Here is a 12,196-nt window from a genome sequence, read left to right on the forward strand (position 1 = left end):
CACACACACACACACACAGAGGCTCTTTGGAATGTTAAAGTTCCAAGTAGAATTCATTAATAAAAATATGAAATGCTTTTTCTTGTATAAATCATAATGAAGCACTGAGAGATAAAGGGAGAACTAAGAGGAGCGAATAATCATCTGCTGCTTGAAAACGGAAACCTGTCATGTTAACTCCCAACTCAAACACCTAGTTTTAAAGATTTACCTTCAAGAAACCTAAAAGCTTGTATCCTGCCTCATTGACAACAGCCTCAAACTGTTTCCTGTCATTGCAGAAAACAAATCTTTTGCTCCTTTCCGCCTAGGGGAGGCAGAGGGACTGAGGTGGTCCTATGTGGCTGAATTAGATGAAAGACTTGCCTTCCACCATGGAGACATGGAGTCTAATCAAGTGAAATGAGTTTTGAGATCCCAGCTCATTTCCTAGGGGAGATCGGTTCACATTACAAAATCACGATATCTCATTCATCACCACTGACGTGGTCTTTGCTCAGGAGAGGACCCCAACTGAGACTAAACCACCTGTCTTCTCCTGAAAGGGGGCACTTTATCCAAGTTAGAGTTGAAAGCCTTGGAGTGCGAGGCTTGCCAGCTTCACCTGAGCGATCCATATATAACATGGACGGCAACTTCAGTTTTAAAAAGGGCAGACGAGCTTAAGGAAGATTGGTGCTGGTACTTTTAATGATGCCAAATACGAGTAATTATAATAGAGATGCTAAGCTTCGTGGAAGAGGAGCCAAAGCCAGGGCTCCCTCATCTTTATCACCTTGATTTTATTAAACGGAAGTGAGAAGGATCAACATTTCCATGCATCAGAGTTTAAGGTGGCAAAGAGAGTGTCCTGCTTTCCAAGCTGATAAATGATCATCATCTCTTTTCTTTCTTTCAGGGCATTGTTATAACACCCCTGCTACTGCTGCTTTTTGTGAGTATTTTGATGTTGTCTTTCATATCTTTTATCAAAAGCCATCTACAACCCTTTAAGAAAGATCATTAGAAAAAAAGAGTGAAATTTGAATCCTTTTGCACCACTTTGCCTCACATTTTGAACTGTTCCTCCAGTTGAACTGTACCAAATAATAATATGTAGACACAAAGGATCTCTGTGGTCTCATGATCCCAGTATAGCATCAGAGCCCACGATTAGGCCTCTGACTCCTGGCTGAATCATTAATTATTACAAATTAATGACCTGTGATGCAGGGCACAAATATGTATGTGCTCTTTATTTTCTTACTGATAAAACTAAAGTGATTGCTAGTGACCCAGTGTTTGATAGAGATTTGGAGAGGAAACATAGTTTCCTCAGCTTATAGTAACTGGCTTCCTTACTTTGGGGGAATCCTGCCTCAATTGCTTCATCTGTAGAATGGGAAACAATAACACCTACCTTGTCTGAATGCCAGGGACAATGGAATGTGCTTCAGAAATAAAAAACACAAGCTACTGGTTAACTAAACAAAAATTGTTCCAAAGATAAGAAATGCTAATTAACTGTCTTATTTCTTTTGGCACTACGCATATGAGAAATTAGATGAAAGATTATAATAGAAATTAATGTTATCTCATGCTGAGAAAAGCATATGTAATCATGAATGATACCTAAAATATTTTATGAACTGTGCATTTTTCAGACACACATTTCCCAAATATAAATCACTCCACTCATCACTGAAATGGAGTTGGGGATCATTTCTGGGAGTGAAATGTAGCTGTTTGACTAGAACTATTTGTCAGTGAATTAAAACTATGGGGAAAATTTATTTAATTATAGTGTAATTACCCAAGCTGGAATTCAATTAGAGTAATAGTGTGAGGGACTTCATTTCTTACAAGCTGTGCAGGAAGTGGAGAGGGAGAGATGCCCTCCTAAACAGTTGGATTCTGCATCTTTCATGAAAGACATTACCTTCAAGTAATAAACCTCTCTTCCCTCATCCCTTCTGAAATGCTAGCTCCATGCTGACAAGGTTAAGAAGAGCCAAATCATCAGATCACTTCCCTCAGCATACAAACCTCATTAATTTGGATTTCACCAATTCAGAATTCACAGTTAGTCACATTAATATTGAGGTGAATGTTGATTTGCATTCACTCGGAAGAAAAGACTTGGTTTGTGCTACCTGCTCACTAGATGCTAGGAACTAGGATCACCCCTCAGAGTTCTTTCTCTAAGACCTTGGGTCACAGTTTGTGAGGAACGGCCCTCAACAGCACAGGATGCAGGCCAGCCTGAGGTTGTCACCTGCAGTGGGGTCAGAGGACTAGTAGAAGGCTGAGCATCTAATCCAATGCCCAATAAATGGCTATAAGATACAAGTTTTCTCTGTTGCAGAAGAGGGGCACCCCTTACTGGTGTGATGCTTTTAAGACCAGCCGTGGAGAGGTCACAGCCACAACTGTGGGGCTGAGACTTAGGATAGCACTTTTGAGTATCTCAGAGTCTGGAATCTCTGGGACCCTGTTTCAGGTCATGACCTGAATGAGTGTTTTTTCCTTCTTCTGCCCATTTCCAGTCATAACGAGAAATGTTCTCGACTCGTTATGACATTATGACATCACACTGTTGCAAGCTTTCCCCTACTCTTAGACCCAGAGGCTTGTGTTGGTTCGACGTTTTAAAATGATAGAGCTACAAGAATAGTGAGACTCCAAGACCCTCAACTTCAAAGTTTAATGCTTCTCTTCTGGGCTAGCCAACTAGGCTGTCCCAACAGGTTCAGTGACATCATCACACAACATCCATAGACACGTCTATGTTACATGACCTTAAATCACATACACAGTATATAACACTTTTTGTCTGTTTAGGTTGTCATGCATTTTACAAACCAAAGTCATTGCTTCAACACTTGAATTGCCAGGCTTCATTTACCAAGTAGGACAAAAACCTGAGCAACTTAAATTGGAACACGTCCCATTAAAGATGTAGTGTTTTTTTATTGGCACCTCTGTTATGGGTTGAATCGTGTCCTCCACAATGAGAGGTTGAGGTTCTAACCCCTAGGACATCAGAACACGACCTTATTTGAATATTGGGTCATTGCAGATATAATTATTTAAGATGAAGTCACATTGGCGCAGGGTAGACCCTTAATCCAATATTGGTGTCCTTATAAGAAGAGGAGTCTGACAGAGGGAAGATGCCACGTCACGATGGGGCAGAGGTTAGAGTGAGGCACGTACAAGCCAATGTATGGCAAGGACTGCTGGCAGATATCACAGCTGGAAGAGACAAGAAGGATTCTCCCCTGTAGATTTCAGAGGGAGAATGCTCTTGCTTGATTTCAGACATATAGTTTCCAGAATTGTGAAACAATAAATCTCATTTGTTTTAAGCCACCCAGTTCGTGGTATTTTGCTAGAGAAGCTGAAGAAACAAATACAACCCTTGCAAAGTGAATTGTTTCTTTAAAATCATATCTTGAAAATGGAAATTTCTAAATGTTCAGGTGTAGGAGCTATTAAAGTCTGTTTTTACTGATGGAATCTCAGTCCTCTGGATTCTTGACCTCTTAGAATGTTCCCCCTCACCATCTTGCTCCAACTGAAATCTGTCCTCTGACTCATGTTTGTGCTGCAGGTGTCTTTCATACCACTGAGCCTTGAAATGGGGTAAGGTATCTTTCTTCCACTCATTACCAGTTCCAGATCATTTCCCATGTCTTCTCCACAAAATATTCTTATTCCTTTGAAGGCTATGCCAATTTGCCTATACTGCCTGCTATCACTCTGTGCTATAATTATCAGTAGGACCCAGGTCACACTCTCTAGGGGTCCAAAAAAATGTTAGTTCCCTCCCCTTGTCTTCTTTTTAATAATACATTTATGTTCATTCTTGGTGTTTTTCAGTATTCACGTAATTGATCCTCCTAATACTCTGGCCTCTAAATTCTTGACGTCTTCTCCATAAGCCTTCCGTTTCATCTTAGCCAGTCACCCTCTAGTGGGTGGAGACTTTATTTCTTGACTTTATTACTGCCAGTAATGGCATCCTTCCATACTCCTATTTTCAAATGTTTTCTCTTACCAATAGCTCCTATCTTTGTGACCTACTCCCCAAATTGAAATTTTTTCAGACTTGCTAGAATGGCCAGTCTATTTACCTTACTGCCTTGATAAAGCCTCTGACGTACTCTTTCCTCACTCCCATCCCCTCACACCCCATCTTACCTAGCTTAGATCTCCTGGTCTGTTATAATTACTTTTTTGTGTACACCATCAACAACCTTGCTCATCTCTTACTGCTTTATATTTGCATGGCAAAGTGCCAGGCCTGCTTAAATCCAACCCTATACCCGTTCTACATATGTACCTGAACATGTCGGGAACATACGCTACCCTGCTGACTGGTCTCATTTGAAATTCATGACCACTAACTGTGAGCCTGGTGATCTTACTTACCTTCCCATAATTAATCCTCATTCTCACTCTCTAGAGAGTCATTTCATACCTTCTCCTTGCTTCTCAATTCTCCAGTGCCTCTTCTCCCTTTTCATCTCAACTGATGCAGAAAAGAAATTAGCCCATAAGGAAATTAGAAGTTATCAGAGAAATTTTACAAGATCCCGCCAACCTGCATCTAAAATTCTTTGCCTTTTCTCCTATTTTTATAGGTAAACTGTGTTTGCCCTCATCTAAGGCTAGTCCCTCCTGTTGTATTATCTCTTAATGCCTACTTAACAATACGATTCAAAACGATTTCCTTCTTTGTCCTATATTATCAAATTTGCTATCTCTGCTGGATCATTTCTATCAATATATAAGTATTCTGTAATATTACATATCTTAAAAATTAAATCTCACCTTATCCTACCTACACTCCATTTCTATCCTCTGTTTTATAGCAAAATTACTCAAAGTTATTTAAACTTATTCATCATTCATTCAGAAATAAGTATTGAGTTCTTCTTGTATACTTCTTATGTACTTTCCTGGGTGTCAAAGATATAGCAATGAGCAAAAAGATACATCTTTGCTGTTGTGGAGGTTATATTCTAGTAGAAAGAAACTACCAACAAATACGTAAAAATATAATAGAGTGATACATACTAAAGAGAAAAATAAAGTGAGGAAGGAGAATAAGAAGTGCCAGAATGGGTTGGCAGAAATGCTGTTTTAAATAAGGAGGTCAAGGTGGGACTCACTGAGAAAATGATATTTGAGGAAAGACTTGGATAAGAGAGCCTTCTGATGGTAGAGTGTTCCAGGTGGAAGGAACAGCAAGTGGAGAAGTCCCAAGAGTCTATATGGTCTCCTTAAGGAGTAGGAAGTGGAATGCAGTGGCAAGGAGGAGAGTAGATGGCGATGAAGCCAGAGTCATAGCAGGGGCCAAACAATATAAGTCCTTGAAGTCCTTTGTTAAGGAGCTTTAATTTTAATTTAAGAGAGACAGAAAACCATTAAAAGAGTTTTGATCACAAGAATAACATGTTCTGGCATCCTTTTTCAAAGGATAATTCTGGATGCTGGATTGAAAATAGATTGTAAGGAGATAAAGCTGGAGACAGGAAAACCAATTAGAAAGCTAGTACAAGAGGAGGTTTAGCTTAGACCAATGTGGTTGAGTAAATGGTGGGAAGTTGGAAGTAGATCTTGAAAGAACTGAAAGATTGAATGAAAGTTATGAGGACACAGAAGAGTCAAGGATGACTAGCTCTGTGCTGCTGGAAGAATGGAGTTACTGTAGAGAAGAAAGAGAAGGCTGTAGGACTGAGCAAGTTAAAGGAACACATAAAGAGCTCAGTCTTGCACAAATTTGGATTAAGATGCCTTTGAGACATCAAAGTAGAGAAGTCAAGTAAGCAGTTGACTATATGAGCCTGGAATTTAGGGGGGAGGTCTGGATAAGAGATGCACTTTTGGGAGAAGTCAGCATAGAGATGGATTTGAAGTTAGACAGAATGAGATTACCAAGAGAGGATAGAGAAGGTATCAGTGGACTGAGTTCTGGGGCATTCTAATCATAAGTCAGCAAAGACCACCAAGGATATCCTGTTTGCTTAGGAAGAACACCAAGAGATTTTTGTGTCCTAGAAGCTAGTAGAGAATGTGTTTCAAAAAGAGAGAGAGTGACCAACTACTTCAAATGGTGGTTAACAGTTCACATAAAATGAAGTCTGAGAATCAACCATTGGTTTTAACAAGATGGACATCACTGGGGACCCTAACAAGAGCTATTTCAGCAGAGCTATGGAGGTAAATTCCTAATTAAAGTCAGTTCAAGAATGAATGAAAAAGAGTCAAAGACAGTGATAATCACAACCCTTTTGAGAAACTCTGCTGTACAGGATGTAGAAAATGGGGTAGCAACAAACTTAATGTAGGATCTGTTTTTAAGTTGGGGAAATTACTAGGATATCTGTTTTGATATCAATTCAGTTAGAGAAGAAACAATTTAGACAGAACAAAGAAGGGAGAATTTGTGGACCCATGTCCTTGAATAGAAGAAAGAGGGTGGGCTCTAGTGGTCCCCTAAGCACAGATAGTTTATCCATAGTAATAGGAGGGAAGCCATGGTATAATGGCAAAGATGCAAATAAACTGGCTCATGTAACTATAGGAGCTTGTGTAAGTTTTCTTATGATTATTTATACTTTCCCAGTGAAATGACAAGTGAAGCTAGGGGTGGAGGACAAAAAAAGCAAGGCGGCATTAGAGATTTGGTGAAGGAGGCGAACGTTTGAAATGGTTTTGTGGAGATTGCATGGAATGGGCACATACAGTGGGATGCTCTGGCAGCATCAAGCACCATCATGAGACTTTACATTTGGTGTCGACTCAGCCTGAACTTCCCCCCTCAGATATCCACATGGCTCACTCCTTCACTTTCATCTCTGGTCTCCAGTCAAATGTCATTTTAGGAGACAGCCCTTTCCTAACTACTTCATAGGGAACAATATACCCTCTCTTCACCAATCTCTCCCCAACTACCATACTTAACTGTTCCTTTTAGCATTTATTATCACATGATATCTTAATCATTTGTTAGTTTGTGTATTTTCTGTCAACCTCAACTAGAACATAAGCATAACAGAATAGCAGGGACTTGATCACTGCTGTAACCCCAATGCCCAAAATAGTGCCTGTCCATGGATGCCGCTCAAAAATATTTTTTGAGGAGTGCTTGGGTGGCTCAGTTGGTTACGTTTCCAACTCTTGATTTCAGCTCAGGTCAAGATCTCATGGTTAAGGTCTCATACTCAAGAGATCAAGCTCCCTGGTGGGCTCTGTGCCAAGCCTGCTAAAGATTCTCTCCCTCTCCCTCTGCCCATCTCACCCCCCCCACACACTTTCTTTCTCTCTCTCAAAAAATAAAAATGAATTTTAAAATTTCTTTTTTAATGTTTTATTTATTTTTGATACAGAGAGAGACAGAGCATGAGAGGGGGAGGGGCAGAGAGAGAAGGAGACAGAGAACTAGAAGCAGGTTCCAGGCTCTGAGCTGGCTGTCAGCACAGAGCCTGACGTGGGGCTCGAACCCACGAGCATGAGATCTGACCTGAGCCGAAGTCAGAGGCCCATCTGACTGAGCCACCCAGGCGCCCCTAAAAATGAATTTTAAATAAAATTGAAAAAATATTTTTGAATGGATGGTTGGTAAGGGAAAACTCTTTCTATAATCACAACACTTCTGATATCAAATGGGTGGGGTTTCCACACCAAACAGTTTCCCAGTTTTCTGCGGATACTAACTGAGTGTCCGTTTGTTTTGATACTTTTCAGAGTAAGCACAGACCCCACAGTAAAGGGCTCAGTCCCACAAGACTGCCCCCCACTTTAGGCACCAATTGCAAGTAGTGGGTTTGTGGGGTACCCACACTTGTCTGACATGGCTTCAGCTAAGGGGTTTCCATGACCCCTCCCCAGTTTTGATAATTTGCTTTTATGGTTCACAGAACCCAGGGAAACATTTATTTACTATTGCCAGTTTGTCATAAATGATATTAAAAAGAATACAAGTGAAAAGCCAGAGGCAGAGGTACATAGGGCAAGGTCTAAAAGGGTCCTAAGTGCAGGACCTTCTGTCCCCATGGAGTTTGGGGTATACTAACCCCTTACATGTGGATGTATTCACCAATCCAGGAACTCTCCTAACCCTCTGTGCCAGGAACTGGGGACAAAAATAAAGTATATATTATAGTGAAAGATGCTCCTATCACCACTATGACTCAGGAAGTTACAAGGTTTTAGAAGCTCAATGACAGGATGAAGACCGAACTTATATTCTTTTTATTTCTTTTATTTAATTTTTAAAACATTTATTCATTTTTCAGAGACAGAGAGAGGCAGAATATGAGTAGGAGAGGGGCAGAAAGAAAGGGAGACACAGAATCCGAAGCAGGCTCCAGGCTCCGAGTTGTTGGCACAGGGCCTGAAGTGGGGCTCCAACTCACGGCTGTGAGATCATGACCTCAGCCGAAGTCAGACACTTAACCAACTGAACCACCCAGGCCCCCCCCCCCCGAACTTATATTTCTTACTGTATCACATCTCAGTTGGACAGATGGAGGAATGCATCTGTCCAAAGAGTTGGGTTAGGGCTACTTTTAAGATTGGTATTTCCCTGTTACATGATCTACCTTCAGGCACACCTTCCTTTATTATGAAGTTATTTTGAAGAGACAGCCTTCATTTTCCCTCACAGTATGTGTGTAGAGAGGGAGCATGGTATGTATGGTGAGAAGCCATAAGATTTTGTTTCAGTTTGCAGCCAAATTGTTGTGTAGCAGTGGATTTTCCCTAATCCTTCTCAGCCTCAGTTTTTTCCTGTGTAAAATGAGGATTATGAGGATTGTGATAAGCTGAAATGAGTTAATTTACGTGACAGCATGCTATAAGCTGTAAAGAACCATGCAAGTGCTAATTATTTACATTTGACACTTTAGAAAGGAAAACAGAAAATAATTCCAGGAAGGATGTCAAGTTTCTGTGGAAACACTTATCTGAGAGGCAGAAAGAATCCAACTTGCCCAGACCTTAATGGTGGGCAGTCCTAAAATTTAAACCTTTATGATTCCATAATCATTTATAGTCTGTAGTTTTATAATCTTACATGTAAGTAAATCCATTGTTTACCATGGCTGACAGTGAGAGCAAGTAAACTTTCCCTGAAATATCACCATTTGCTTCTAAGATTCTCAGTGCTTTCATACATACTTCCTCAGTTCTCTTGTTAATATACCTCTGATATTGGCAGGGGCAGTGGACATGCTCTAGTCCATGGAGTTCCTATCGTAAGGATAAACCAAGTCTTGCCCAGCTTTCAAAACTGCACTTAGACTATCATTACTTGGAATTCCATCTCAATTTTCCTTACAAAACAATGTTACAAGTGGTTAAGCATCCACTAGATTTTAAGTTCTCCTCGGCTAGGAACAGGCATGCCATATTCTTTACTTACCTCCAATGCCAGATATTCAATAAATATTTCTTGGAAGGAGCGGAATAGAAAAGTGGATGAGTAGTGAGTGATTAAAACAGCTCAGATGACAAATGGATCGTTAGAAGGTGAGGGTCTCAGCCTGATACATAAACTCTTATCTTGTATTTGCTACAAAAAAGAATTTATAGGGTTTTAAAAATAATATTGAGCAAAACACCCATTCTTGTATTCAGTGTGTGAATGCCTACTGTGCACCATGAATATTACAAAGATCAGTCTGACATAGATCTTTCTCTCAAAGAATTTATGTGTTTATAGAGAAAATAGAATACATTCATAGACAATTAAAATCCAAGCCCAAAATTGTAAGTATCACAAGTATCAGAATATTGCAAAGGAGATTACTTAAATAGAAAACATTTTTTTTCTTTTTAAGTTTATTTATTTATTATTTTTTTTCCTCCATAATATTTTATTGTCAAATTGTTTTCCATACAACACCCAGTGCTCTTCCCCTTAAGTGCCCTCCACCATCACCACCACCTCTTTTCCCCCCTCCCCCTTCCCCTTCAACCCTCAGTTCATTCTCAGCATTCAATAGTCTCTCAAGTTCTGCATCCCTCTCTCTCCCCAACTCTCTCTCCCTCCTCCGCTCCCCCTGGTTCTCCATTAGGTCTCTCTTGTTTTCCTGCTAGACCTATGAGTGCAAACATATGGTTTCTGTTAATAGAAGAAGTGAAAGGCAGAAATTACAATGAATTTTGTACCAAAAGAAAACTTTTAATTTGAGGAAAAAGAGAAGGTAGATGGAAACTCAAAGGATCTCCTGCTTACTTCAGATTTTCTCATATGCATGGTTCTGATTCTTTGTTGTGTCTAATATCACTTAAAAACTTGCATATCTTTTCTTTCCTTGATAGGGTTTTCTACCAGCTATTATTCTAGTCTTTGTTCAGCAGCAAATAGTAGAGAATCCTGAAGGACAAAGATTTAAGACTGGAACTGTAGTATAGTGTGGTAGTTAAGACAAAGAGGCAATAGCACTGAGTTTAGCACTTAGGCAGTAAGTAAGCTCAGGCAGCCGGTTTGAAGTCCAAGGGTACAGGGACAGCCCATCAGGTGATATAAAGCTCTTGCTTCTGTGGACTTCTGTTCCCTTCAAGCCTCCTTAGCTGCTGTCCCACATCTTCCCAGCCACATCTTGTTTATTCTGAAGGATGAAAGGAAACAATGTCTAAACTTCTTTGTTACTCCCTGTGAAAATTAAGAGAAAAGTCAGGGATAACTATTCACACCATAGAACAGGTCTATCTAATTCATTGCAATTGTGATCTAATCTCACCACGTATTGGAGACCATATTCATGGTCTCAAACTCCCAATTCTATAGACCACCAATTTATTTAAATAAGTTTATGCCTGGCAGGGGAAAGTCAGTAGCCCTTTGGGCTTGTGCCATTAAAACAGCAGATCAAGGCCTTACTTCCACCTTAGCCATAAAGGCCATTGAAAGGTCTCTGGAAATGTGTGGAGTCCAAACTTTGACCACTTCTGAAAGTCATGTCCTCAGAGTTTTGGATCAGACCATCTTCATATGTGGGGATGGCCACATCCACATCTCAGGATTTTGATCAACATTGAACTACACCCTTACCCATTCAGTAGCATGTAAGCCACCCCGTAAGTAAGTGGGGCACCACCAGTGCTGCTCTTAGCTCAACTGAGTTGATATGAGTTGATTTCTTAGGAATCCAGCTTCTGTTCAAGCAAATCTTTATAAGGCATTATGATCATTAGACATGCATACATGTGCACACACACAAAAACAGATGTCACTCACGTGCATGCACACCAGGTTCTGTTTCTGAGCTCCGGATATGTTCCAACACTGTGACCATCTCTTCTGTTACTTTCCATTTCAGTGGTTCTTAAATCCAGTAGGCTTGAATTCCCACAGCACTGTATAAGCAACCTTGTTTTTCTGGGAGGAGAGGGAAACAGGAGCAGAGGTAGAATAGTTTTTTTTAAGTTTATTTTAAAAGAGAGCAAGAGTGAGAGAGAGCAGGGGAGGGGCAGAGAGAAAGGGGCAGAGGGAGAATCCCAAGCATGTCCTGCACTCTCAGTGCAGAGCCCCATGCGGGCCTCGAACCCATGCACCATAAGATCATGACCTGAGTTATAACCAAGAGCTGGCCACTTACCTGAGTGAGCCACCCAAGTGCCCCAAAGTAGAATAATTTTTAACAAGTATCTATTATGCATACTTCATACATAATCCCATGACTCCCTTTAGATGTATTATCCTCACTTTATATGAGAAAATATAGGTTCAAAGAGGTTTTGTGATTCACTTGAGGCTACACAAGTAGTAAAGAACATCAGGTGCTTTCAGCCAGGCTCTGTGCCCCCTTGCATGTACCTTTCCAAGTTACGCTCACAAAGCACGCCTCCTAGGAGACACCTTTTCTTTTAAGACCTATTATCAACATCAATTGTTATCTCTGGAACATGTATTTCATAGGTAACACAGAAAAGACAAAAAAGAATAAGGCATAGTTATTGCATCGAAAGAACTTAAAGCTTATTTGGGTAAATAAGAATAAAGAACATGGGAGCAATTTAGAGGAAAAAATTAACTGCTAACCTACATGGTTCAAGAGTTCATGTACGAGATAGGCCCAGGGTTGGGGAGACAGATCAGTGGCAGCTTTCGAGGCTACACTCATCATTAGTTGCCCTCATAATTGGCCATCTGTGATAGAAAATTATTCCACTTTTAATCCCATCAATATAAACAGAAACA

General features: G+C 40.3%; 1 protein-coding gene across 1 annotated transcript in view; it reads left to right on the plus strand.

Moving 5' to 3' along the window:
- The window catches only part of SLC10A7 (solute carrier family 10 member 7), a 248,647-nt gene that overhangs the window by 177,150 nt on the left and 59,301 nt on the right, over window positions 1-12,196 (plus strand). The window contains exon 11 of the mRNA XM_029950898.1: window positions 899-934. Coding sequence (XP_029806758.1) covers window positions 899-934 — 36 coding nt within the window. The remainder of the gene's footprint in view (window positions 1-898; window positions 935-12,196) is intronic.

Source organism: Suricata suricatta, chromosome 1 (assembly GCF_006229205.1).
Source record: "Suricata suricatta isolate VVHF042 chromosome 1, meerkat_22Aug2017_6uvM2_HiC, whole genome shotgun sequence".
In the NCBI taxonomy this organism is placed as follows: Eukaryota; Metazoa; Chordata; class Mammalia; order Carnivora; family Herpestidae; genus Suricata; species Suricata suricatta.